The sequence below is a fragment of the Oculina patagonica genome, chromosome 2 (genome assembly GCF_052425735.1).
Source record: "Oculina patagonica isolate OP01 chromosome 2, crgOcupat, whole genome shotgun sequence".
NCBI lineage: Eukaryota > Metazoa > Cnidaria > Anthozoa > Scleractinia > Oculinidae > Oculina > Oculina patagonica.
Window position 1 is genome coordinate 462,820 of NC_135759.1, and position 22,604 is coordinate 485,423.

Here is a 22,604-nt window from a genome sequence, read left to right on the forward strand (position 1 = left end):
ATATTTAAAGGTAAACTGAAAACTTTTTAAAAAGATTTTTTAAAATTATTATTCTTATAATTGAAACCTAGTGAAACACATTTTACTACAGTTATAAACACTAGATAGTAATCACATAGAAACACTTAGTCCAACTTTTACTGAAGCATTAAAAAGAGTTCCCTATAGTCTTGTTATTACGTTTATTAACTCTACTGGCTAGCTCAGTTTTGAGCACTTTTGCAGATGTAACGGTTATAAAACACTGTTCCCTTTTCGGAATGCTGAATGACCCTGGTTTAGAGATTTAGACTTTGGGTTTAACTTTCATCTCAGTACGTTTTAGTGAATAGTGGTGGCCTCTAAACGAATACCAGTTGACTCCATCGGCGTAAGAAGAATGTGAGCCATTAAGATACAGTCCGTTGAGATTGGAAGCGTGGCAAGCATTGTACCACCAAGCTCCTTTATACCTCTGGGCACAGTTGGCACTCCACACGTCATTGTCTTCATCTTGAGTGGAAAAGAGCGTACCACTAGAAGAAAATTACAAATTGATAACATAACAGTGTTGTGCAACACTAATTAGTTATAATTTGGACAAAGCCTTTTTTTTACCTGCGCTATAGCATAAGTTATTTGTTTTCTGATGCTGCTAAGCAACCAAACCGATTTTGATGAAAACCAGCAATTCGTAAAACGCTTTTAAATATTCATCTTACTTTTGGACTAATAATTTAATAATAATTTGCTAATTTATATAGCGCATATTTTCATGTTCTGATCAATAGCGCTTTACATCTTATGAAAATAAAAATAAAGTTATAGATTATAAAAATACTTCTTAAAAAGATAAGTTTTAAGTTGAGATTTGAAACAGTCAAGTGATGTCGCTTGACGAAGCTCCACAGGTAGAACATTCCAAAGTTTCGGAGCTGCCACTGAAAATGATCTAGCTCCCAATGTTGACAGCATCTTTCCCTTGGGATGGTCCAATAAGGGCATGCCAGTAGACCTAAGATTGTATAATGAATTCGATTTTATCCTAATTAGATCGCTAAGATAAGTTGGCGCCAGGCCATAAATACATTTAAAAGTCAAAAGTAAAATCTTATAATCAATACGCAAAGAAACCGGCAGCCAGTGCAGCTCGTAAAGCGCCGGTGTAATGTGAGAAAACTTTCCGATGCCAAGAATAAGTCTTGCTGCTGCATTTTGTACACGTTGTAATTTAGCAATCTGCGCCTTTGGTAAGCCAAACAATAAACCATTACAATAGTCAAGACGGCTGGTTATAAAAGCATGAACCAAAGTAATTAAAGAATCCCTCGATAGGTATTTCTTAATACGTCTCAAATTATGCAAATGATAAAATGCCGCATTACAAGCCTTGTTTATATGATCAGTCATGCTTAAGTTGCTGTCAAACCACGATCCAAGGTTTTTGACACATGGGCTTGGACTGATGCGATTATCGCCCACAGTAATGGAACACGAATCTAGTTTATCAAGCTGTTGTCGTGTGCCGATCAACAAAAACTCGGTTTTGTCATCATTGATCATCAACCGATCGTGAATCATCCATTTCCTCACCGCGTCAATGCACTTTTCCATAGCTTGTATAGCATCAGCTTGAGCGGTGTTACCAAGTGGTTTAAAACTCAGGTACAGCTGCGTATCATCCGCGAAACAATGAGCATCAGGAAGATAATGTTCTACGATCTTAAACAGCTTGGACACATATATTATGAATAACAGAGGCCCTAAGCACGAGCCTTGAGGTACTCCGCAGTTCAAGTTAAAAGGACGAGAAAGGACCCCATGTACAGAGACGCGCTGACTTCTATCAGACAAGTACGATCTAAACCAATTCAGAGCAGTCCCACGTATGCCAACCTCGTCAGATAGCCTCTCTAAAAGTAGTTGATGATCAACGGTGTCAAAGGCAGCACTCAGATCCAACAAAATTAACAATGTGACGTGTTGAGAATTCCTTTAACAAAATATCGTTCATCACCTTGATAAGTGCAGTTTCAGTGCTATGGAATTGCCTGTAAGAAGATTGAAGCACGGGAAAGATAGCATTTGAAACCATGTGATCGTAAACTTGATTAAAGACGACTTTTTCAGTCAACTTGGATACATATTGTAAGTTACAAACTGGTCTGTAATTTTTGTACAGCAGATCCAATCCAGGTTTCTTCAAGATAGGATTAACAAGCCCACATTTCCAATCATCTGCAAATTCTCCAGAATTAAGAGACAGATTGATCATTTTAGTAATGACTGGTAAAAGCGCATTAGCACAGCTGATTACCATAGGTGTTGACATCGGATCAAACATACAGCTCTTCTTCGGAGAACAGCCAATCAATTTACTAACTGCGCTTTCAGTTAAAGGGATGAAGCTGTCCAGTGTTCTGGTTGGCGACGTTTTCACATAGTCAAAATGGGAATCATGCAAGCAATCAGCAAGTCTGTCCAATTTGGCATGGATGGCGTCAATCTTTCCAACAAAGAAGCTACCCATTTCATTGGCTAAGACCAGCTTGTCACTAGTTGGTGGAAAAGGTACTTCATGACCTTGATTTAGCAACTTCCTTGTTGCCGAGAATAGGTTCCTTTGATTGGAGCTATTCTCAGCAATAAAGTCCGAGTAAAACTTACGACGGGCTTCATTCATCAGATAGGTTGTGAAGTTCCTCTTCATTTTAAATACAAACAAATCGCGGACACAACGTGATCGACGCCATTTTCTTTCAGCTCTCCGTCTCTCCCTCCTTGACTCCCTAATATCGTCACTAAACCAAGGAACCAAAGGCCGGACTGTGATAAACTTAGTGACAAGTGGAGCATGACGATCAAGAGCCACTGATAATGTAGAGTTGTAACGTTTAACAAGATCATTCAGAGTATCAGGGCTGTCTGTACAAAGCGAAGTTAAAGAGAGTTCATCACATAACAGGTTAACATCAACCATATTAGTTTTCCTGAAAGAAATTTTTTTCTTCGGGAGCGGTGGTTTGTCTAGGGTGAGATCGCAGATCAAAGTTAAGTGATCAGAAAATAGACAGTCAGCCACAGGGATGTTAGCCAAAAAGGAGTCGCACTGTCGAGTAATGATCAAATCCAGGGTGTGTCCTGACTCGTGCGTAGGCACGTTAACATGTTGTTGAAGGCCCATCGACTTAAGTAGCTCCTTTAGACAAACACTGTCTGCGTTCCCCGGAACGTCAACGTGAATATTAAAATCGCCAGCTATCAGTAACGGCGCAGACGACATTACGATACTCTCCAAAAAACTCGAAAAATCAGCAAAGAATACGCTTGTCGTGACAGGATGGTTACTCGAATAGGGTGGACGATAAATAATAATAATCTGTAGTTTCCGTGACTGGAACTCGACCATCCAATGAGAAAACTCAAAAGAAGTACGCTCACCAGCATTAACACGACTTGCATGTAAATTTTCTCTAATCAATAGAGCAGTTCCGCCACCAGTTCGATCAGATCGTGTGTGATCAAACAGCTTGTACCCAGGCGGGGTGATTTCAGCTCTGCACGCATCATCCATTTCTGAAAGCCATGTCTCAGTTACTGCAAAAATATCTGCTCCAGATGATTCAACATAAGAAACAAAGTCCGCTGATTTGTTTCTCACAGACCTGGCATTCAAACTACAGAATTTTAAAAAGCTTCCAACACGCAAACGTTGTTCAGGAACAATAGGAACCAAAACAGATGTACGAGAGGTGGTTCTATCAAGGCGAGTAGTATGTCTTATTCGATCAGAAATACGTACAGATATCTTCCGTCGGCCAGCTCGACATCCTCTAAACCTCAGAAGTCCACTTAGCTTTAAGTCATGTAGAATTGATCCACAAACAAAGTTTCGAGACGCGCGACGAATGCCAAATAGTGCAGCACGTGTGTATGTTATAACTCGACGATTCGTATGCAAATCCAAGATATTCGGTAGATTTCCATTTCGTCTCTTCAACTTGTTTTGAATTAAAGTCACCGGACCAGGATTAATCGAAATGTCTCCAAAGATTGTGATGTTTAGCGGCGGGTCGTGACCGGGAATTAGCAGAGATGTACATCCGTGCTTTGTCCAAGATACCAAAGGTACCTTGGTTCGATGAAATACAAAGCGCTTCACCACGGAAGCAATTAAAGCTCGTCCAGTGACAGAAAATCGACCATAATGACTAACATATGCGCCAGGAAAAACCCTGAGAGCTTCTTGGCAAGGCCCATGATAATGGCAATCGATTGGATCGCAAGTAGAAGGAATTATAAAACAAATAGCTAAGAAATAAAACACTAAAATCAGAGCTTTGAAACTCGTGGCCGCCATATTCGGCGCCGTGGACTGCCATCGAGTCACCAGCCGTGCCATTGTATCCTCCAATCAAAAGCCGGTACTTATCTCCCTCGTCTGCCACCTTAAAAGTCGTGTACTCAGCGTATCTGATCTTGTTATCCAAGTCCTCCAGGTCAACTCTCAGCATGACGTCATCAGCAGCTGTCAAACGGTGAAGATTGTCGTTTCCAAGCCAAAACTCGCCGTTCAGCTCTCCAAACCCGTTTTTGTAGGATTTCCAACCAAGATAGAAGTCAACAGAGCCGTCTACACGCTTCTGAAAAACGGTCCAACCTCCACCGTCCGTGGTCATGTCACACAACACTTGTATTGGTTTGCCGCCATCTGGATTGATGGTGTACACGCCACTGGATGAGAAACCATCTTGAAAGAGTTGGGTACAACTTTTCGGCTCTGTAAATAAACAAAACTTAGCGAAAGGGATCTCAACATAGAATTAATTGAAAATTGACTCTTTTTAGTTCCTGTTAATGTTCACGCTCAAGTAGCCGTTTTATTTTTTAAGGATTGTCATTAAGGCATACATACATACATACATACATACATACATACATACATACATACATACATACATACATACATACATACATACATACATACATACATACATACATACATACATACATACATACATACATACATACATACATACATATACATACATTTATTACATATATAGCGAGAATTTTGGGCAATAAACCTTGCAAATAGATTTCTATATTTGCTATATTTCACATGTGAGAAAAGCGATACGTCCAATCAGCTTCGCGTATAGCTTTCTTCACATGTGAAAAATATAACCAATCAGCATCTAGAGTGGAACGACCCAACCAATCAGAGCGCGCGAACTCAAATGGTTTCCAACAAGGTTGAACAGCGAGCGGCAAGTTTGCTCCCGACGGCAGTTTATGCTTTGAAAACATGGATACACGATTTGTTCCTTAATAAATCAAACCTTGGTCTTTGGAGAACTTTATGGAAAGGCAAGCAAACAGGAACTCGCAAAGTAAAACCGAAAGGATACAGTAATGAGATGATTACGATAAAAATCATTCTTCAAAGGCGGAGCGAAGACAAGCGAAGTGTCCATAAATGAAAGCGAAGCCGGCGGACAAGAATTTCTTTCAAACTTGCAACGCATCCGCAGACTTTCTAAGAATATTCAAGCACTCTTGGGAACACCATGGTAAAGTAGATTGTATTTCTGGATGTGGATTTACGTCGCAATTATTGCTTAATTAACTGACTCCTTGTGTTGTCACAATTTTGTTCAAAATTCGCCTGCATGTTTAGTTGATTCGCTTGTAGCGACGCTTACTCGATGCGATACCAAAAGTTTTGCATTTAAAAAGTAACGCAATGTGTTTAATTAAAAAAGGTTTTTTTCAGGAGATTTTGTTGGCAGTAGTTTTTCGAATTTGGGTAAAAGTGAATTTGCTTGGAAAGCGATGTGCATTTTGCTGCTTTGTTTTTCCTCCCTCTACGGTCCAACTGTAACATTTCAAAGGTTTATGAATTAACTTACGAGAAAAATCGCGTCAAGTTTACAATGGTTGAATTCTCGTTATATATATAATAAACAAATTACAGCATAGAAAGTGCTTTGTACGGATTTTTATTCACTCGTTGCAAAACTTTGAAAAAACTCACTCGTTCGCTTCGCTCACTCGTACGTTTTTCCAAAGTTTTGCAACTCGTGAATAAAAATCCGTACGTCGCACTTTCTATGAAGTAATCTATATATATTTTTTAAGGGCAGGTCTGATCTGGCAACCCAAAGGCTGGTGTGGACCCGCCTTAAAATATCTATCTAAAAGCTAAAATACAAAATTATTAAAAATACATTCTTAGAATTTAAAAGCTGCTAAAAGAGAATTTAAAATAACTTAAAATTTACATTTCTGTTAATATATAATAAAGGCAGAAGAACAAACGAAGAAACAGAAAACGAAAACAAAAAAAGCAAAAGGGAAAACGAAACTCCAATAAACTGCCCGAGTTTGCTAAAGTTGTAGATCTGTCGAGCAACTAATTCTGAACATTTTAGCATTTTGCCGTTACTTACTACAAGGTTTTCCTGTATATCCATCATTACACTTGCATTTTACGCTGTCATCTTGATAGTTTGGAATGCAAACTCCTTTTTCACCACAAAGGGACCTGTCCGTCTCACAAGTACTCTGTTTAATAAAAAGCATTTACGTGTTATTTTTGCTACGATCGCTGATATCCTTTGCCTAGAAGAAAATGAGCTCTTCAGGCCTTTTTAGACTTCCTGAAGATATCACCACCTTTCTTTCCCAACTTTAGTTCCCGCTAAATTGATTTTTCCACGGCAGGGAATACCAAAAAGGCATGTTACACGCAATTCTTCTTACAACTTGCAACTTTTAACGCAGCAAACGTTGCATTGGCATTTGTCAAAATAAATTTACGTGTATTTCCCCGTACGTGTTTTTAAGCTGTAATAAGAAAAGCCCTCTAACTTGTTAAATCGTAACAAGCAAAAACAAAGTCATTTTTAATAAATATGTTGGAATATTTATATTGTCGTAACGCCTAGACTGCCCGGCAATTTTGATTTACATAATGTATGCATTCTGCAGCTCTTATTTACTAACAATTCAGTGATAGCTTTTGTCACACTTTTTGTTACAGGATTTACAGGGTAGAGAACATTTTCCATTACCTTTCAACTGGGGAGGCCCGGTGCCTTAGTGCGATGATTCTGGATCGAGCGGTCGTGATTCGAGCCTTGGCCCCTTTTTTTCTCACAAGACCCTGTTTTTACCCTGGTATATAAATGGGTACTGACAAATTAGATGCTACGAGTACCCTTGCGTAAAAATACTTCTAGTCGCTTCGGGCTATTGAAACTGCATGATATATATAGGGAACATTTGCCAGTACGGATTACCAAGAGAAGTTAAATTGTTTTTGAGATACTCGACCATTGTCGACGGGTTTTTGTTCTCCTAGCTGTCATTAAAGTGAGATTGACGCAAAATACGCGTGTTTCATTTGCCGATATCGATATCAACGCAATTATAACTCAAAGATGGCGTTAAATATTTATACAATATTTCCGAGAGCCAAGAACTGCGAGCTCTTTTTGCCAAAATAATTAATTCTACATATTGAAACGAAGTTATGAAGGTATGAAGATTTTACAGATTTTTATGAAATTTAGTGAAAACGTTTCTTCGGTAAAGAAAAATACAATTTGGTAGGACGTGTCATTCGTTTCGTTCATGCTTTAGCGTGCACTATCGATTTATTGTGCGCGCGGAAAGTTTGGAGAGCACAAAAGAACAAAAGAATCGCAATTGTTGTTCGAGGCATAGCCTCGAGCAGCTATAGCTTCTTCAGTGCTCTTCAAATTTCCCAAGTGTACCACATCTTAATAGTGCACAGCTAAAAGCATGAACCAATTGTTTTATGAAATTGCCAATGGAAATACACATCAAAAATCGCGCGAAAAAAAATTTTGGAGAAGCGATGTGCTTACGCTATCAGCTTGCACTACGGATTATGGTGCACGCTTACGTATACTGCGGCTTTGCTAGCTATGTTATAATGCTTTTTAATACTAAAAACTATGCAGTTGTTTAGGTACGACTTTCAACCCTTGTTGGATTCCAGTCATATATAGTTTGTTGTGGTTTCCTATTTTATACACTGTGTATGCATTTTCAGCCGCACGGAAGATCTCGAAGGTTCTTCTTGAACGTACCTTTGCTGAAATCAATTTAAACGCAAATTAAAAGTGGATGTCACTAGTATCATTTAAAAGTCAAAACAAACTTTAAGAACCAGGCCCGTTAAAAAAGGAACCAAGAAAACACAGAAGTTTTGTTTCTATGCCCAAAACTGTTATTTAAGCAAAATAAAGCCTAATTAAATTAAAGATCCATCGTATCGCCCAATTGGTTTATATTGATCGAAGTTGCTTTCAAAATGTGCATTTTATTTTGCTCAATGTCTTAAAGTCAGAACAAATTCTGAGTTTTAAGAGAAAATTATAAGTCTTAAGAATTCACGATCATATTAGTAAATTTGCGGAAATCAATCTGATTTGAAGAAACTAAAACTCCCAGGTAGATGAGAAATAACCCTTCCTCTACACCTGAGTGGTTTAAGAAAAAAAAGACATTAATTCTATTAAAAATCAATTTACCTGCCATCCTCTGTAAATGAAATTTTTATCTTCTGTGAAGTTTGCAAAACTAAAAAATCGATCAGAGTCGCTCAGTTGACACGTGGATGTTCCAGCGTCGTTCTTTGTGGTCTCAAAGTTGTAAGACTTGCATTTCTCTTCACGGACACATTCAAACTGACAGGAACTTTCGGAATCAACTTCAACTTCTTTTATCACGCTCCCATTAAGCTTGTGTCCTTCTATGGCTTTAGCGAAGTTGACGGCTATGAAATCAAGCTCAGAAATACGGCTTATACCGTATACAGCCGTGCAGACTAGAGTTAGTACCCAGAGATGCATGCTAGGTCCTCGCAGAGGAATGTTTTCAGTAAAGTACGATAAAAATGGGAGTGTTTTAATTTAAGCGGAAATAGAGCGTTACTGACAGACTCATCAACGCAAGTTAACTGAGATATGGCAGGTGAAGAGGAAGTGTTTAGCAATATCACTAGCTCAATAACACAATACTTCAATATCAAATGTCTTAGATTGTAAATCGCTTGTTTTCGTTTTGGTTGTAAGCTGTAGGTTTCAATTTTTTTCTTTTACTTAAAGCAACGAAGTGCAAATAATTAAAGGCCAACCACTATTTGTGGATTGCATGAGCATGCATTTATTTTATCAGTTTTCCTATCCCACCTGCTATTTTGCATGGTGACATTAACAATTTTTAATTAGTTAAACTTATTATGAGGTATCGAAACGAAAAATATAACATATGTAATATTTCATATTGGCAAATATCTTTTGAACTCTGTTTTTTTTAATGCGAAACGCCAGTCGAAAAATGATTTTATAAGCCCGCCGATCAGAGCAGTTTTGTTTTTTCGGTCCAGTGTTGTAAATATCAGCTTTTTCAAAGAAATGTTTATGGCAATTTGAATATTAAGTCGTATTTACTGACTTAACCTATTTAAAGCAGTTAACATTTGTTACGTAAGAGCGCTAATGGACTTTTAATAATAAGAATCTATTGCAAAAGCAGGGAACGGTCTTATTTTAAATTGTTGGAAGTTGATATTAGCTGACGTATAAATTAAGCAACGAGAAATAACTGAAAGATTCCAAAAATTAAGGAATGTATGTTCTTTACTTCTTCACTTCCGAAAGACTTTTGATAGGCTTGAAACTGGCTGTTCAAGAGCGGACTGATACAAAAGTCATCACTTTTTTATACTTTTTTTTCGGATGTAAAAAGGTATTCATCATATTCTGAGTTTCCAAAAAAAAACTAGATAACTCTCTTCTTTAAGTTTATCTCAAAGAAAGTTTCCCGTAAGCTGTGGTAATTTTGGTTTCACTGAGCTTGGGAGAATATTTCTTGAATATTTGCATAGGTAATCGCCTGTCGACGGACATAATTAAATACATGTCATGCATTTTAAGTGCTATTTTTATATTTTATTAATTCTCTGTCACAACATGCGATTACACGTTTTTAACAAAATGGGACAGGAGAAAATGTGCTCCTGGACGAGTAAAGTTTGTGTAAAGGCCCGTTTACACAGGCGATTTTTGTCGCGCCGAAGTTTCAACCTGATCGAAACTTGATGCAACTTCGGCGCGAAAAAAATTGCATTGAGTTGGGCGACAAAAATCGCTTGTTTAAACGGGCCTTTACTGAAATAGTCATCTGGTGTTTTCCGCAATCTTCGGAAAACTATTAGAAATATTTGTTGACGTTTTGATTATAATAGAAAACCTTCGGAAGCTCTTGGGTTATCTTCGGAAGTTTTTGAAATAGTACTTCGAAGCCCTCGGAGGTTTTTGGTTACCTTCCGAAAACTTCAGAAATCTTCGAAATTCTTAGTGGTAATAGTAGTTGTAAATGTAGTGGCAGTTGCAGTAGTAGTGATAATTAAACTAGTAGTAGGATCGGTAGTAGAGGTAAAGCAGTAGTAGCTGGCATCAGTAGCTATTTGCACATCAATGCACGAATTAAAAGCTTTTAAAGTGCACCTAACCCCCGAAACAATACTTTCGAAATTGATTGTACATGAGTGAGAGAGTTGAATGGTTAAATATTTCTTCATCTCAATGTTGCGTTTTTAAGTTATGAAGGTTTATTTTTCCAATATGTTAATGAGTATGACGTCTACCCAGGCTTTTAAGCATACTTGTTTTGCTTATATCATTATTTACTCGCCATTACCAGACACCAAATTTATAATAAAAATTGTGGAAATTGCGAGTATTATGATAATGCTTTTTAAATACTGCTTGTGTGAACCAGTCAAAATCTGTATATTGAATGAAGACTGGGTAGACGTCATACTCATTAACATATTGGAAAAATAAACCTTCATAACTTAAAAACGCAACATTGAGATGAAGAAATATTTAACCATTCAACTCTCTAACTCATGTACAATCAATTTTGAAAGTATTGTTTCGGGGGTTAGGTGCACTTTAAGGAAAATGGAGAGCAGTGTAGCGCCTTGAAGCACTTTGTCCGGGCTTTGCTGAGATTTCAGAGAAACGAGCCTGGTCTAATTTTGTGACGACCATCCTGCCGCAGCTCGCATCAGCTCCTAAATTCTCATAAGGTTTGTTGTAGTTGTATACATTTAAATTTTTTTGCAAGTATTGTTGTCTCTCTGACAAGTACGGTTGCTGTAGAAGCTCTTGGGTATAGTGTTCGACTTTCAAATGGGCAGTCAGACAGAACGACAGACAGACAGACGAAATGATCAGGTAGACAGTTGACAAAAACTTTATTTTAAGAGTTGAGTCATGTTCCACATATAACGTTTAATAAGGGAAATACTACAGCCATAAAATTACACAGTCTTTCTACTGGGTACATTTCCGGCTAGATCTATTACACTTTGTTATTTGTTTCTTTAAGAGAATATGATGCTGAACATCTAGAGAATTATTTCTTTGAAAACTTGATCATAACCACTCGTGCTGAATTGCTTCCAAATGTGCTGTCAACATACATGTACGAGTTGTTAGAAACCGCTTACAGAGGAGAAAAGTTCATCGCTGAATCAACTATCAGCTATCAATCAGTTTGCTATTTACATTTCAGTATGGCCGAGGAGTCGAACTCGGATCGTCGTGTTTTGTACAGAAGGTGGAAAATAGTGGTCTTGATAACTTACGTGAGGACCTTAATGCGAAAAACAAACTATTCGCTAACAAGGTAAAAATATTATTAACAAGGCTAAAAAGTTATACGATCAAAAAGAAACCAAACGTTTTCGACGTCTTGTCATCATCATGATTAAAAAAAACACATTATTACTTTACAGCTTAGTATTTATTTACAATATACAATTGTTAAGATAAGAGAGTCCATTTATGGCCGCAAACGTAAATCAAAGTAAATATAAGTAAGCTGTCCCTGTTGATATCAGCCAAGTGCTGGCTGGGCCACCCTTCCTACTTTATTATAGGAAATCGCACTTCATGAAATTAACCAAGACCAGAAAACCGAGCACCAATGCTGAACCCACGACCGAGTTTAAATCCACTGCGGTTTGACCCTACGTCAAAGGCCTTTCCGAACAACTTCGCCGCTGCCTACAACAACAAGGCGTGCGGGTTGTTTTCAAGTCGGAAACCACACTACGATCACACCTAGTACGGCCGAAAGACGCTGTTAATTCCACTAAGCAAGATGGCGTTGTTTATAGGATTCCCTGTGAATGTGGCAAAGTTTACATCGGTGAGACGGAAAGACCTATGCAAGACAGGATCAAAGAACACGACCGGGACATCCGACTCGCCCGTACCCAGACCTCCGCCGTTGCAGAACACACCAACAACACCGGACACTACCCCCTTTGGAACGAGGTAGAGTTTATTGATCGTGACTCTCACTGGACTTCACCCTAATAATATCAACATGGATAATGGAATTGAAATTCCTGAAGCATGGATGCCCACGATCAAAAAACACAACAACAGGAGAACTGTACGACAGCGGACCACTGAGAGAACAACAGTAGTAATGTACTACACTCTGAGGCAAATTTGCCTTAGAGATGTAGTACATCACTACTACCAGTGGTGGATCCAAAATATAGGGACAAAAATGGATTCAAATATTGGAATCAAATATTGGAACCAGCCCTTTTATGTGACTTCAGTGGTCGGTCCAAAATATGGGGGACAACCCTAGCTTCAAAATAAAAAAAACTTCTTATACTCTTTTTCAAACTTTTTTTATAGTGCTTTCGAATGGGATTGTCTTATATGGGTCCACTTGCTACCCAGACTGTACTCTTTTTTACATTGCTCACAAAACCATCGTGTATTTTGCATATAACGGGCTTTTGTGCGCCTTATAGCTTTCATTTTGTCTTCTTTGGTAAACCATCTCTGGTATCGGCCATTAACAATATTATCATTCCAAAACATCAATTGTTATATATTAATAACACAATATATTAATTTCTTATATCATTAATAGTGCGTTTATATATGTTGTAGATCCTTCATTGGTATCCAACTATTAAAATCATCATTATATCCTTTCCATTTGACAAGAGCCTGTTTCTTTTTGTAGTCTCTACGGATCACTTTATCAATTCTGAATACATCCTGCTTTGCTTTCAACAGTTCAGGTTCATAAAAGCTACCTTTTATTTCTTCATCATTCAAATCTTTTATTTTGTATGTAATGGGATTAGTATGTTGGATCTTAGTAATTACGAACATTTCTTCACTCCAATTCGGTGTATAACCCTTATCGAAAACAATTCGTTTATACTTAGATATTCGGACCTTGTCACCAACCTTAAATTTTGGTTTAGCTGATAATGGCTCCATATCACCGTATAGGTTAAAGTAAACAGTTCCTTCATTCTTTTTCTTTGAAGCTTCTGTGGGTGTCATTTTGATAGAGCTATGTTTTGTATTATTATATTCTTTTACTATTTTTGGAAGTATTTCAAGATACTGTGTATTACCTTGAATAGTAAACTGTTTGTACATTTTATTTTTCAAAGTTCTATTAAATCTCTCAATAACAACAGCTTTACCTTCATTAAAAGTGGAATACATGTTAATATCATTTTGCTTTAGCCATTCCTTGAACGTTTTGTTATAAAATTCAGATCCCTTATCAACCCAGAGATATTCAGGTTTACGCTTGTCATTAATGATAATATTGTTGAAAGCGCTAGTTATTGATGCACCTTTCTTATCTTTCAATTGTATAGCCCAAGCGAATTTACTGAATACGTCAATTATAGTCAATAGATATTTATAACCTTTATTCCATTTTGAAAGTTTATCCATAAAAACTAAATCAGCAGACCATATGTCGTCAATTCCATTTGATATTACTCTTCTAGTTTTAAATTTTCGTCTGATTGGTTTATGTAACTCATCGGCTAATTGTTGAGACCAATCATTTTTACTCAACGCCGTTTTCCGTTTTTTGGCTTTTTAACACCGAGCCCTATTTTAGCCTTGGTTGCAATTACATTACGAGCGACAGTATGACCCCATTGACGTTGAGAATAAGGGGTAGAGTCGAGCTCTTGGATCATTTTTTGGTCAGCTTTATGCTTGCAACTTAGTTGTTTAGATTTTGCTTTATTTCCACAAACGCTGTATGCAATATCATGCCTCATCGCTATTTCATCCGTTCTGCCTGTCGGTTTTTGAAATATTTGAAGTATTTCACCTGTATTTGGATCATATTTCACTTGTTTTTCGATAGGATTATAAGGACCCAAAAAGGCATAGCCAGGGGGTACCCAGCCGGCTTTTGGTTTTGGCAATTTCCCAATCAATTTATGTATATCAAGAGCACCTCCTTTAATAAATCTGCTTTTTTTCTTCCTGCATATTTGACAAACTGATTTTTCCATAAGCCGACCATTTTTAGCTTTTACCTTTTTAGAGTTTAATGATTTGGTTTGTTTTTTACACGATAGACAATACGATTGGCACATTATATATATTGATTAGATATTTAATCGCAATAATGATTTATCCATTTTCCATTTTTATACTCACTGAAATTGCATTTGGGGTCGAGATTTTCATTTTTATATGCTCCAGCTGGCTTCCAAAAATTCTTCGTTTGAATCCCGCTCTGTTTATTGACCATACCTCTCAAAAAATTACCGCTCCAGTACTTCTTGAATAAATCCTTGTCTGCTCCTGTGATATCCATTAAAAAAGATGCCACTTGCTGACTCTCTTTGAACCCTGGAATCTTTTCGCCGACCTTTTTGTTAATCGTTTCACCTACTCCACGCCCCTTTTTCTCACTAACAAAACGGGTTTTAGTAATACCACAAGAAACGCATTTCGATTTGAGTATTAAACGATTGTTTTTTGTTCTCATATATTTTTCAGAATTAGGAACTGAATTAGTTTTTATTTTTTCACGTACACAATACGATTTAGTCATTGTATATATATTACGTTACATATTTTTGAAATAATGTTGAATGAATTTTTCATTATTCATTGTGTCATATATGTCAAACACTTCTAATAAATTATAATACGAATTCCCCTTATTCATTTCGTTGAGAAAGTATAAAGAGAAGTATCCGCATGTGGTTGTATTTATATTCTGTATCTGATTGTTTTGATGTATCAATGTTAAATTCTTCTTTTTTGCGTGATCGACTATTTCTTGAAATGGAGGCATACCAAAACTATCAAAATAATTGATTACCTTATCTTTTACATAAGTTGCAACCCAATGGCTACCGCTCATATAAGATGGTTCAAGATTGTAAATAAATAATGCTTGTCTATGGTTATGTGGTACTCTTTAATCCCTTGACAAAACATCACTGATTGGGATGCTTAAATATCTGCACCATTTTATTAGATCAAAATTACTCATCGGTATATTCTTATGGAATGTTGGCTTTTTTACTTTTTTTTTGGTTTTAAGATCTTTTTTTTTGGAAGCACCAATCCGCCTTTAAGAAATTTATCATATTCAGCCCACGAACCAATAATTGGAGGACTCCTATAAGATAATGCATCTCTTTTAGTCGGTAGTTTGATTTTACCACCGTTTTTTGATCTTTGTTTCCTAATGTTTGGTGATGGATAATAAGGGTACCGTATTTTCTCGAATAAACGCCGGACCCCGATTAAACGCCGGCTTCAAATTAACGCCGGTTCCCTGAGGCCAAGTTTTAAATAAACGTCCCCGGCGTTTATTCGGGGTCCCGGCGTTTAATCGAGGTCCCGGCGTTTATTTGCGTCGATCCAATAAGTGAAGATATTCACTAGAAAAGCACTGCTATGACACGTACTATATGGTATACGGCTTTTGTTATTTTAATAAATGCTTTACGAACAACTCTGGCGCAACATTAACTGCGGTTTATGACGTACAACAGCCCAAAATTGAAAATATAGCAATGTTAGTCAATGTTCTGGCATGCTCTTTTTGTTATGACTGACGCACTCTCTTTCTTTTGTTGTAGTGCTCGCTGTCGCTAAAATCGCTAGGATCCCTCCAGCGTTTGTTAATCAGTTGTTTTAGCCTTAACTTAAAAATGATTGAAAATTTTACTTCATAAATAAACGCCGGACCCCGATTAAACGCCGGCTTCAAATAAACGCCGGGTCTCTGAGGCCAAGTTTTAAATAAACGCCCCCGGCGTTTATTCGAGAAAATACGGTATTCTATTTGCATACCGGACCCTCCTTTATCAGGAGTGACTTGTATTCCTTTTCCAATCACCTTTCGCATTTTACTTATTTGTGCTTTAGATAAACTCAATGTAATGCCTTTACCTTCACTTTTTACTTTATTATGCCGTGTTATTTGTCTTTTTGTAAGGTATAACTCAGTATTACCCTTCTTTTTTATCTGATTCTTGTTAATTAATAAACTGATTTCACTTGAATTTTTGATTGCTCTGGCTAGCTTTTTTATTTGTCCTTCTGAAAGAGGAATATATGTTGAAATATATTTTGTGCTCATAGTCTTGCTCTATATATAATAGTGTTAGATTAAATATTACATAACAATAAGTTCATTACCAATTTTATCGATAACGATTCTTTCCTCATAAAGAACGACTGCGTAAATCATATAATTGTCAGTAGCTTGTACATTCAATCGATAATGAAACAATAACTGTTTTGGATCATCAGAAACCGATTCCTTATGATTTCTTAAATCGAAATAGATAACAGGATATAATTCAGAGTAATTTTGCAAAGTCAACTGCGTGCCACTATTGTAATCGTTGGGTCTGAAAGCATATTCTTGAATATCATTATATAGTCTCGGTATAAAATCGCAATCATACTCTAATTCTGGAGTAAAAAACGAAGTACCAAGTTGTAGACGGCAAGTAGATAGCTTGCAATTATTATCGGCTGAATTTATTTTAAAAGTATCAAAAATAAAGGTGTTTGCTAATTCATTATTACTCTTGTTTCTTTGTAAGTATACAAAAACATGCTTTGCATTTTTAATAGATGGTGTGATTTGATATACCCCCGAAATGGCTGTAGTTGGCGAAGAATGTTTAATGAATTCTCTTAAATATGTCCATTTTGTTGCTGTTAAAAAGCTATTATTCACTAACATTTGTCCTGCTGATGTAAAATTCAAACGCGGTAGCCATAACTGAAAGTCTTGAATCACATAACGTGTTTCATCACCTGCGACTCTGTAAATGATTTCTCGATCATCATTTAGTGTTATATTTAGTTCAATTTGCATTGGTGGTAGCATTTTATCTCGAAGCTCTTGAAAAAATGAAAACCTGTTTAATGGAATGATTCCATATACGTCTTTTGATTCTGAAAACAGTTCAGCTCTTTTAATAGCTCCTGTTTTGGGGGCAGTTCTCAAATCACCAGCTAATACTGCTCTATCATCGAGATACCAATTGAAAATAGTGGCAACTGTACGACTAAAGTCATCAGAAAATTCAAGCAATCCTTTAATGAAAGAAATTTTGTGCATATCGTTCCCATCGTATAATTTCTTACCTCCTGAAGTTATCATAACGTGATTAATCAAACTAGTAGTATCATTTATCGTCGACGTTATTATTGGTGTTTGTAAATTATTGGCCACTATATTAGTGCCATCGGCTTTTTTCTGGAGCTTATACTTTACCATAAAATACCCGTTAAACCAATCAAACCATGAAGAACGATCAGTCATATTGAATATATACCCTGTTTTTTCCTGATATAGTCCATTTGCCGGCTGAATAATAGGCGTAGATAAATTGAACCTTAGATAATCTGTTTTTGCAACATTGTCTATGCTTCTAAAATTCATATATATTATTAGTTTAGATAATTTACTTCAACTGTGCTAATCGTTTCAAAATAAGATTACCTGCTTTTTCACTTTTATTCAACACTGATTTTAAGCCTTTCTTTTGTGCTTTGATGATAGGTGATTTATTGATATTTTTTACAGTTTTATTGATATCTTTTACCATTTTTTTAGAATATTCTCCGATATTTGATAAATCATTAGTTATTAAACCTGATCCTTTATGACGATATTGATATAAACCTTTTTTAGGGTTATAAAATTTTGACCATTCGTATACTCGATTCATTTTATATTATTAGTTTAGATTAATTCACCTCTTTGATAACGATATGAAACGCCGTATCGATTTCATTTAAATCAATGGGACGATTATACGAATCGGTTATATATAGTCTGATTGAATCAATACTATTTTTATTAATTGGTGAAAATTTCAGTCGTCTTGGTTCAAGAGTGAAAGGAAATGATCTACGTATTCCTTGTGCTATTATACTAAAACAAAATAATACATCTCTTGATTCGTCTGTTAAGCTTCTACTGGTTAAATCAGTATGGATGCATATCAGATCAACGCTCCTCGTCAAATCGGGTATATGGTCACTGATATTACTCCCTGAAGTTAAAATTTTTTTTTCAAAACCCAGAATCAAATTAAAGTCTGATACAGATAGATCTAATTCATAATTTGGCTTTATGGTTATTATTGTTCTAAATAATGATAAATCAAACGTAACTGAAAATGGATAATTATCACCATCTTTACCAGTTGTATTTTTTAAAAAAGTATCAATGTCTGTATATGAATACATTCCATTAGGAAATTCAATATTTTAAAACTTGTATCACTACCAACGGTTTTTCGATATCTTATTTTAGTATTAGTGAATGAGGATGCGATATTGTACCAACTATATGTCATCGTTATAATCTCATCCAGTGCCATTTCATAATTTTTATTTGGATCTAGGAATAAAGGCTGGTCAAGATAAATTGTAAAATCATGTGCTTTCTGATTATAATTATTGGCTTGTCTTTTCGCCCTGAATGAACTAAGTATTAAATGCTTCTCCATTATATATATTTAAATTAGATAAAATATTTGTTATAAATTTTTTCATACAGACGCTTTGTAATTCTTTTCACTCTTAACAGTTCATCCAATATTGTAATACCTTGGTTTTTTAATTCATAACTCGTATTTCCAGCGGATATGCTTCCACAAATTATATCCAATTTTTCAATAAGTTTTTCAGGGTCTCTGTAATAAATAGCCTTATAATTATGGGCTAGCCTACTGCCTTCCCACACTTCTTCTCTATCAGAATCAGAATCAGGCGCTGTGTCCTTCCTGATAGCATCTATCTTATCAAATAATGATTTGACTATAGTTGGCTTTGATTTTATTTTAGATTTACTTTTTGGGGTCTTTTTTAATTTCTTTGAACTCTCTTGTAAATCAAATGATGTGAAGGGAACCCGTTTGTACTCCATACGTTGTATTTTTTGCTTAGTTAATAACAACTGGTTTTCAATATTGTTAATTTGTTTTGTAAAATTATCTGATTGTTTTAATAGATCATCATATGTTAGCCCACGATACTTTCCCGTTTTAACATAATTTTTTCCACTCTTATTTAATTTCCCAAGCAAAACATTGACACGGCGTCTTTCTTCGGCTAGATATTTGCGTTCATTATCTAATTCCTTTTGCTTACTCTTATTGATAGAGCTAGGTGACCATTCTTTTCTCTTCCGTTCTATTGATGGTGGTGGATCAAAATCGGGCATTTCATCTTCATCTTCTGTTTGAGCTTCATCAATGGGTGGCGGTGGATCAAAATCGGGCATTTCATCTTCATCTTCTGTTTGAGCTTCATCAATGGGTGGCGGTGGATCAAAATCGGGCATTTCATCACCCCCATCTTCTGGTTCAATTGGATATTCTGGAAGAGGATCACCCTCTCTTACCCCTTTATTTTCCAACTTTTTAGTTGCTTCAATTTGTGTGTCGAGACGAGATGTTACTGGTTTAAACATTTTTATGAATTTGATTTGTCCTAATTCATCTTGTAATTTTGAAGACATTATTTGATTATTAATATTTTTGATTTGATTCTCAACTTCCTCTTTTTGGTCAGCAATTTTTTGCCAAGCTAATAGACTCATTTATATATATTAGTGTAGATTATTATCGGTCTTCCAGAAGTCTTTCATCAGTCTTTCATTAGTCTTCCAGAAGTCTTTCATCAGTCTTTCATCAGTCTTTCATTAGTCTTTCAGGCGTCTTTCATATTATATAACTGATATATATAATATGAAAATACCAAATTATGACACTGAAGACGATATAGTCTCGAACTTTAAACAAGTATACGATTTCATGCCAAATCAATGTTTTCGTATGCTACTTTGCGCTCCGAGTAATATGGGAAAGACTAATACTTTAATGCATATGATTTACAATTTATTATATTTCGATAAAATATATTTATATGCAAAAAATTTAGACCAGTCTAAATACCAGAATCTTATCAATGTGTTCCAACCAATAAGCGATGAAGCTGGTTATAACATTATTGAAGCTAGTAACGACCAAATAATTCCTGTTTCTAAACTAAATGATGATAATCAAAAGCTCGTGATATTTGACGATTATGTTTGTGATAAAAATCAAAAACCATTAATCGATTATTTTATACAAGGGAGACATAAAAACTGTAGCGTGATATATTTGTCTCAAAGCTATTTTAAAACGAAAAAAGACATAAGACTTAACTGTTCGCATTTCTGTATTTACGAATTCCCAAGTGCTAATGAGAGGGCACTGATATGCCGTGAAAACAGTATTCCAAAAGAGCTATACGAGCAAGCAACTAAAGACCCATTCAGCTTTTTATATATTGATAAACCACGTAAATTCATAACAAAAAATTTCGATGAGAAGATTTAATCTAACATATTAACAGAAAATGGGGTACATTAATAACGAAAATGATTTTATGCATACCAAATATTCTCAAAGTGCAAAACCTGCAATTGGTTTTAAACAACTGGGAGCTGATTTCGATATGGATAACAAAAAGATATTCAGGTTAAATACACAAGCTGATGTAGCTATCGATGCTGATCTCGATACATATGCTCTTGATCTTTCGTCTGGAGTTAATAAGGGGTACGTTAAACGTCAATGTCTTACTAAAGACGCTAAGGGCAATGACTTTGATTTGGGCCAGTGTAATATATTCAATAGTGAGCCCTTTTATATCGGTTTGTATAACGATACATCTTTGCCAAATGTGGAATACGTGAGGTTGGAAGACAACAAAGTCAAAGCAGAACTCAACAACAAACTCGCTGATAAAGCTGATCTAAGTACCAACGACGAACAAACATTTAACAGCATAATAAATGTTCCGAATTTCGATCAAGGATACAGCAATATGTCAAACGTAATGAATAAAGAATATATTGACTCCAGAGACGCGCTTAAAGCTGATAAAACATATGCCGACAATACTTTTCTAACGAAGAAAACAGGTGCTATTTTGGCTAATACCCTTCAGAGCAAGGCTTCCAAAATATATGCCGACAGTACTTTTTTAACGAAGGCTGTTGGTAATGGTTTAGCTCAGAACATACAAAATAGGCTCAATATTCACGGTAGTAACATGATGCAGGCAAATCTCGATATGGGTGGATATAATATAACCCATCTAAAAAACCCAACCAATGATACAGACGCTGTAAACAAAAAATACATGCTTGATCATGTTGATAGCAGTCATATAACTTCCGTTGGTCAAGAAAACACGTTTGCCCATATAATGACCGATAGTATCAATCAATTAAGCGAGGAAGATGATATAGAGTTAGGCAGTTTAATCGATCATCCGAATTCATACCATAAGATCAATACGAAAGTTGTAGACAGTAAGCTGGTACTTGACAGCAACAAAGGATACTACTCAAGCAGATTAGGTATCAATGTATATAGTTTACCAATCAATCGATACACAATGGTTTTCGAGCTATTTTTTCCAGCTGAAATAGATCATGATAGTCTAGATATCGATATTGTATCATCAATCGACAACATCGACAAATCAACTACGCGAGTTTATGATGGATATAGTCGAACAATAGCACAAATTAATAAATATCAACAACATCCTAATAATTATCTCTATGTTGATATCGTTTTAAAGATGAAATCAGGGAACGCATATGTCCCAAAATTACAAACATATATCGTGATTTATGGAATAAAAGGTTATCAGAGTAACGTTGATCCTAGGATATACGATCAGCTATATTATGTTGAAAATGATAGAATAGCTTTCAATGCATCAATTGATATGAAAACAAAGGCTATTTATGGTATTAAACCAGCTACTACTAATGACCAAGCTGTTAATTATGAACAGTTAAAAAATTTTCGGGACAATTTGAAGTCTGATCTTGAATTAAAAATGGATAAAAAAAGAAACAACAGCTATTACCATAAAATTTTCGAGTATTTTTATGATCTAACGGATCCATCTGAATTCATCATGGCAGATGCAAACGGAGCGGTAATTCAGGGATTAAATAATGGTCTTGTGTTTTTCCAATCAAAAGTGCTAGCAGATTTTGATCCGAAGAATGGTATTTTTGGTGTTTACGTAATTAATTTAAATGAAAATATCACTGAATCCAATGACTACACTATATATATATCATTTAAAAACGACTATAAAATCGGTGATAATAAAAGAATTAAAATAGAATTAGGCAACGAGGGTAGCTTTCATTTCCCA

The 22,604-nt window shown here is 35.8% G+C and overlaps 2 protein-coding genes across 2 annotated transcripts; both read right to left on the reverse strand.

The window, feature by feature from the left end:
* Positions 1-267: 267 nt before the first annotated feature.
* On the reverse strand, positions 268-8,864 carry LOC144642484 (microfibril-associated glycoprotein 4-like). Its single transcript, XM_078501447.1, has 4 exons — positions 8,544-8,864; positions 6,432-6,546; positions 4,327-4,759; positions 268-515 (listed from the first exon to the last, which is right to left on the reverse strand). The coding sequence occupies exons 1-4, from the start codon at positions 8,862-8,864 to the stop codon at positions 287-289; spliced, it is 1,098 nt and encodes a 365-aa protein (XP_078357573.1). The 3' UTR covers positions 268-286.
* Positions 749-2,959, reverse strand: LOC144637585 (uncharacterized). The gene is made up of 2 exons (XM_078496652.1): positions 2,160-2,959; positions 749-1,972 (listed from the first exon to the last, which is right to left on the reverse strand). Exons 1-2 carry the CDS (start codon positions 2,957-2,959, stop codon positions 802-804), a joined length of 1,971 nt encoding a protein of 656 aa, XP_078352778.1. The 3' UTR covers positions 749-801.
* Positions 8,865-22,604: the final 13,740 nt, after the last annotated feature.